Here is a 6770-nt window from a genome sequence, read left to right as displayed (position 1 = left end):
GCACCAATTTTGCAGCGAAGAAAGAAAACACAGAACACAGAGACAGAGAACTGTCAAATCGAATTAAGAGAATTAAGGGAATGGGGTAATTCGGGATTGTATTTGGGGAAGCGAACAATTACCTTGTTTATATGGCACCAAGCGCGGTATCGAATTAACTCGTGTTAGTGTAGCTCGCTTGAAATGCAAATGTTTATATGCAACAAAATATATGAGTCGATCGAACACGCTTTCAAACAGAGTTTATCTCGATGCAACCCTGTTAATACATGTGTCAATTCATGAAAATAATAAACATGGAATATAATAATTAAATACTCAAACAGCCAAGAAAAAAGTATATTAGCTATTAATTATTATAACAAACCTTAGCCTAAATGTAATGCTAAGGCCGTTCAACCAAAAGTAGAATGCAAAGTTGAACAATGCAAACGCCTTTTTATGGCGAATATTTTGATATTTTAGTTAGATAGTTTTGGCCATTAAATTTTTTTTCGTGCAACCCTGCGTGAGTTGAACGCAAAAGTTGCCTGAAAAATCGCCGCGTGCGTAAGCCCTATTATGTAAACGGCCCTTAAACGATCGAGAGATTCGCCATCGTTGCAAAATTACAATCGAGTCAATAATCGACTCGCTGCCCAACTGTACAATCGAGAAGTTTTTCGATTGTTTCGAGTATACTGACATACGAGGCGTTTACACTAGACAATGCCGTCAAGACAAAGAAATACGTATTAGTTGTCGAAACGCTGATAATTGTCTCCGTGGTGTAGGCGTCCTGACAATAGTTATGACAATTCCTTTTGAGCAAAATATGACGTGAGCGTTGTATTATAATTCGCATTTCGCGCGAGCTATTTAAGCTAAAAACTAAAAAATAATAAAGAAGAGACAAAATTACAAACTTATCAACGTCTCCTGTGTTATTTTAGAACTTTTGTTATGAATTTCTCTTCTTTCTTGCACAAGACGTCAAAATTATTGTTTGCATACGTCAAATCATTGTGCGATAATCAAGACAAGTAAATAAGTGAAAATAATCAAGACAAGTGAAAAAGTGTTGGTTCCCTTTCAATTTTCAATACACTCACACTTTTACACTAGCACACTAGTATTTATTACTTGAATGAGCAACTGGTTTTCAATTTTTCCCTTTCAATTGAGTTTCAGTTTTGATGTTGATAATGAAATTGCTTCCTAAATTGAATGCAGCTTTCGTAATGGCTTTAAATTTTGGTGATATTTGACAAGCAATATGTGTGAGAACCAGTGTTGCCATTTTAGCCGTTTTCCGGCTAGATTTAGCCGGTTGCGATAGCAAACAGCCGGAGAAATTTCGATTTAGCCGGCAGCCGATTTGTTAGCCGTTTTGCAGAAAAAGTTAGCCGTTTTCAGCCGATTTTGCTATTTACCTTGTTTCTTAAATTCTTCTTCTTAAATTTCAAATATGTATATGTGTTTCCATTTTTGACTAAGCGACCCAAAATCTGTTAGAAATGGCCTTATCGTGGAGAAAATTTTCATGTCAGGCAGGTTTGTATGAAATTGGGCCGATTTCGCTTATTTTTATTTTAAACGAAGAAGGGATTTTCTTCATAAATGTTTGTTATAAATGTCTTAATTTTAAGTGTGAAGTTTTATTCGCAAACTTAGAAAATAGGAAATAGTTTCATTGTTAAGACACTTCAGATGCGTTTGTGTTTGGATATAGTTCCAACAAACAGAATAAATATTACATGTAGATATTGTCTTCCCAGATAGCCGATATTCAATTCTGCCTAAATTACAAAACATTATTTTTGCCCCTCCCAAAGGTTTATGGTAAGGGAAAAATTGATAATTTCAAGCACTATGTACCCATATGTATTTTTTTAAACAAACTTTTTTGCTGAGAACTTATTTAAATTCCAAAAACCGAATGACAACTTGAATTAAAGGAACCAACACTGAAGTGAGTCAAAATGAAAATAAAAGAGCACAAATTTCTATGTAAAGCAAAACTCTCTGGGAATCCTACGAGAGATCTGCTGGTCATATGACCGGTCATCCAAATGGGAGATCTGCAGTCTTTTGGCATCATATTTTACATCAGAATTGAACGGATTTCTAAAAATTGGATTTTTAAAAATTTGTTCAGAGGGGCCAAAAACAGGATCTACGTGTATATATCTTGTCAGTCCGACTTTCTTCAACTTACGTTTGAATTTCTTTGTCGGGTTTACTATATCGCCTGTGGTTGAGATTGCATTCCGATTAAGAATACAGTTTTTTTTTTTGCCGAGTACCTTTCAAATCATTGGAATTAACTAAATTAATTAAGTAAACAAGTATTAACTTACATTTTTCATTTTAAAATCGCTCCAGTTTGTAAATTTTTAAATTTAACGAACTTGTTTATTAAAATTATCGTCGACAAAAAATCCAACCATGTGCCACAATCATATATTTTTCCTAATTGCAAATTCTTGCTGGCAAAATATTTTCCGGCTCGAATTTGTAACTTCTCTCCAAGAAATAGTCTTTTTACTCGTGATTTATTTAAATAAAACATGTGAAATTTAGTTGATATGTTTTAGCCGTTTTTAGCCGGTTTTATTTGTCAATTTAGCCGGTTCGTCCAAAATGTTCTGGCAACACTGGTGAGGACATTGAAAGGCAAAACTGATTGTGTGTCGTCAGCGTAAGTTATCACCAAGGAGATCGTGTGAACTCAATCGATAGCTTTCGTAGCCTTGTGCAGGTGTGTATTCCCAACAAACATTTAGGTTTGAGCTCAACTTGAGGTTAAGTTGAGAACTAAGGCATTTCTCAAATCTATAACGTTGTTTCTTAACAGTTACTAAAGTGGAGGATCATAGCGTTCTCAACAAAAAAGGATTTTTCTTTGTATGAAAAAAGGACTGTTTCTCAAGTTGAGAAAATGTTAGTAGTATCGAGAGTATCGATAGTTGAAAACTGTCGCCACTATCGATACTTTTTGAAAACTATCGATTGAATTTTTAATTACTTTGTAGTTGTTTATGTTTTGTGCAACTTTTATAAAAAATTAGTAGACACTAAACAAACAAAAAAATAGTCAAAAGTGCTAAAAAATGTTGTTGTGATTTTTTTTTGAGCAGTACTAGTACGGATTTTTATATGCGCCTCCGTATTTGGTCTCAGTTGAACTTTTATAAGTATGAGTTGTCACTTTAAACCATAGCTGGGCAAAACGCTACTCGCGAGTAGCGTCTGCGTCGCAGCGCTTATACGTATACAGAAACGACGCAGCGAATTTCAATTCAGTCTGCTTTCAGATTTCATGAGAGTAACATTATGCTTCGCCGTTGAATATTTTTATTCGTAATTTTAGCGCGTGGTTGCCACCTATATATGTAACAATGCCCAAAATGTCTGAGTATGAGTGCCAATTACAGTTTTTGGTTTTAAAAAAAGCTAATAATGCCCAATGCTTGTTGTGTGGTAATACGACCATTAACCATAAACAAATGAAAAAAACGCTCCACTCAGTGCAATTATAGAAAAGTGCTTCTCAGCGCGACGCACTAGGGCACACATTGCATACTTTATTTTATATTTTTTTTATCAAAAGAAATCGATAGAGAAATGTAAATGCTGGTTTATGCCCAAAAATACTTAATGAATAATATTTATAAGTTATACTCTATTTTTAAGACTAAATACCTACTTATATGAAACAAGTAATTTTTAGCAAAAAAAAAACCGACTTCAACTCTCATATAAAAAAAAATATATATATATATCTCACGATCCACTGATCGGATCTTAACCAGATTAGTATGGGACCACCTCTGAGACACTACCTTTCCGATGCAAATCGGTTGACGTGGTCCAAACTTATGCGGTAACATACATAAAAAAAAAAAAAAAAAGATTCCGACGAACTGATAACCTCCTCCATTTTTGGAAGTCGGTTAAAAAATAAGACCTAAACACCGTAACCATCTGGCCGGTCAGCATATAAAAGAATTGGTTCTAATAAAACGGAGCCCAGGTATTATACAAATGAGTTTTCCTAATTTAAGTTTTTTTAAATTATACAAGTACTAAATTTTTCTTATGCAAAAGGTTGTATAAACTAATAGTATTAGTTACTAAAAACTTCCAAGGTTCATTATTACACTATAGGTATAAGCAAAATAGGCCAAAATACCCATGCACGAAAAATACCACTTTTAGTACATTTATAAAAAATGCGGCAACCATAACTGAGCGCGACGCACTAATACCATGACAAAATGAGACTGTGTTGGTGTGCCCAGCTATGCTTTAACCCTTTCGGGACGGAGTTTTATTTGGAAACCGGAAATAGTCTCAACAAAAATGCCTGCGTATACTGAAAGATTGGGCTAAAAAATTATGTTCTGCATACTCAGAAATCCTAAAATCGTCCTTTTATCCTGGGACATATAATCCCAGTACACATTTACTGTGGGATATAAAATCCCAATAAGAGTTTTTGACGAGTATAGTAAATTTGAGAAATAAATAAAATATTAGAAAAATAGCTATATTTTAATGAAATCCCATATTTATTAGACATATTAATTGGATTAATATAATGAGTTTGAATTATTAATTTAATTTGTGGAAGGGTCCAAAACATTTGTAGCATAACGCGTTGTTACAGCCAGAACAGATAATTTTTGTTCGCTTTTCGATTCCAAGTGAAGTGCAGCGTACGCAACGGCAACGCTTCTCTTGCTCCACTGGCAAGTGATCTCCAATGTTGAGGCTATCAGTCTTTGAGCGCTTAGGAGTTCTTTCTCCCTGTCGACGAGGCATTGTCTCACGCCTTTTATTTCCTTCGAAAATCATTGATTCAGCAAGGGGGACCAGAAAGTCTTCCAGTGATAACTTTTGCTTCTTATGTTCAGTATAAATAATCCATGAATTTGTGACGCTAACCATTAGTAACTTGTAAAACACTTTTTTCCACCACTTTTGAGACTTGCGGTTGAAATCATAAACCGTTGTCTTCTGGTCGGCCAAGTCGACCCCACCCATAATTCTGTTATAATCACTGATACTTTTAAGACATTTAATTTTCTTCTTCGATCCGTCTTTTTGCTTCCTATCGACGTCTACAAGCGACGGCTCGTGACAATTTGAAGCTAGGAGGACTTCTTTTGAATCCATCCAGCGGGCTGCCAAAATACCGCCAGAGTTGATTTGAAGCTGACTTTCTCCTCTGGCCAACTTTCCGACAAATTTTGGTGTATTCTTTCTGTTTTGCATGTATGTACCCAGTGCGGGGTATGGGATTATTTCTAACAGTATAATTGAGGTAAAAAAGCGGTCAAAGGCTAGACAAACATCCTTCTCACGTATTGAAGAAACCAATTTCAAAACTACTTTTTCTCCAAGAGTGGTAGGTTCAGACTGCACATGATTTGCTTCCTTACCAGTATAAAGATTAAGATCGTAGGTGTATCCTGTCTTCGAGTCACATCGCATCCAAATTTTGATTCCGCGCTTATGGGTTTCATTGGCATATATTGCTTCATGCTTGATCTACCTTTGAATTTTACCATGCATTCGTCAATAGACTGAAATGAACTTTCACTTCGAGCAGCTGCAAATGTTTGTTTCAGACATTGCACAACATCGGAGATGTAATAATCTCTAGAAGCGTTGGTGGGCTTATCGCAGTCATTAAAATATAACTTTGATGACAATAATAAAAAGCGATCTCGTGATATACAGTTTTTTATAACTGAATTTCCCATCGATGGATTTTTGCTCCAATAGTCCTTCAGAGAAGGCAACTTATTATAATGCATAATTAATGAAACGCCCAGAAATACCAGAATTTCATTCGGATCGGTTAAATTTCGCTTTGACTGAGCCCGGCGATTAAAAGCTGTCAGACGCTGATTAGTACATTCAGCAATTCGAATGCACAAACTGTAAGGAAATATCGTGGAAAACACTTTGAACTCGGTGCAATCGTGAGCAAAATCGAGAAGAATTTTGCAGTCTCGCTCAGTTGGGATTTCATACTTTGGATTGAAGTTCTGAGAATAATCCGGAGCAACATTTACCCACTGGGCAACAGACAGTATCTCGTCGTTTATCTCTGTAGGCTCAGTGGCCGCATTGATATTATCGTCAGCTTCTGATGCAGATTCAGTGTATTCGGAACTCTCAAGCAAATATTCACTCCCAGAGTCCTCAAAATTAACATCCGAGTCTGACTCTTCAGACATAATATGCTCAAGATCCTCTTGAGTTAGCTTCCTTTTCGCCATCTAAAAAACATATTGGGACAATCAATCCCACGTAAAATACATATTGGGACAATGCATCCCACGTAAAAAACTTATTGGGAGTATATGTCCCAATTTTATAAAATTAATTCTAACTTACCTTATAATAGCAAAAAACACCACTAAACAATTTAATGTAACAAACCAAACACTTTTTTATACAAACAAATGCAACTTTTGTTGATCACGCTTCTATTGCGACTAATTTCAGCAAATTACCGAAGAAAACTGATCAAATTCCACGTATATTGCGAAATACTTTGTCATGCGGCGTCTATGCGCTGAAATGTACCGCTATGTTTTTCTTTACAATTGAAAATAGGCACTTAAATCTGTGTTTGGGACTAATTATATGAGCAATCGCATGCACAGTAAAGAAAATACGAAAGTTAGAAATTTGGTGGGATGTATTACCCCAGTAGTCCCGAAAGGGTTAAACGAATGTCTTTTTTTTGTTTGTTTTGTAGTATTATAAATGTA

At 35.3% G+C, this 6770-nt stretch overlaps 1 protein-coding gene across 1 annotated transcript; it reads right to left on the bottom strand.

Moving 5' to 3' along the window:
• Positions 1–5372: 5372 nt before the first annotated feature.
• On the bottom strand, positions 5373–6230 carry LOC118750272 (piggyBac transposable element-derived protein 4-like). Its single transcript, XM_036484995.1, has one exon. The coding sequence runs from the start codon at positions 6228–6230 to the stop codon at positions 5373–5375; it is 858 nt and encodes a 285-aa protein (XP_036340888.1).
• Positions 6231–6770: the final 540 nt, after the last annotated feature.

Source organism: Rhagoletis pomonella, unplaced genomic scaffold (assembly GCF_013731165.1).
Source record: "Rhagoletis pomonella isolate Grant_MI unplaced genomic scaffold, Rhpom_1.0 Rhpom_scaffold_00188, whole genome shotgun sequence".
Classification (NCBI taxonomy): domain Eukaryota; kingdom Metazoa; phylum Arthropoda; class Insecta; order Diptera; family Tephritidae; genus Rhagoletis; species Rhagoletis pomonella.
Note: the sequence above shows the minus strand (reverse complement) of the source record. Positions and strands in the feature narration are given on the sequence as shown.

What these genes read in the sequence shown, in the direction of transcription:
- LOC118750272 (XM_036484995.1), bottom strand. Translation starts at nt 6,230, where the DNA reads ATGTCTGAAGAGTCAGACTCGGATGTTAATTTTGAGGACTCTGGGAGT.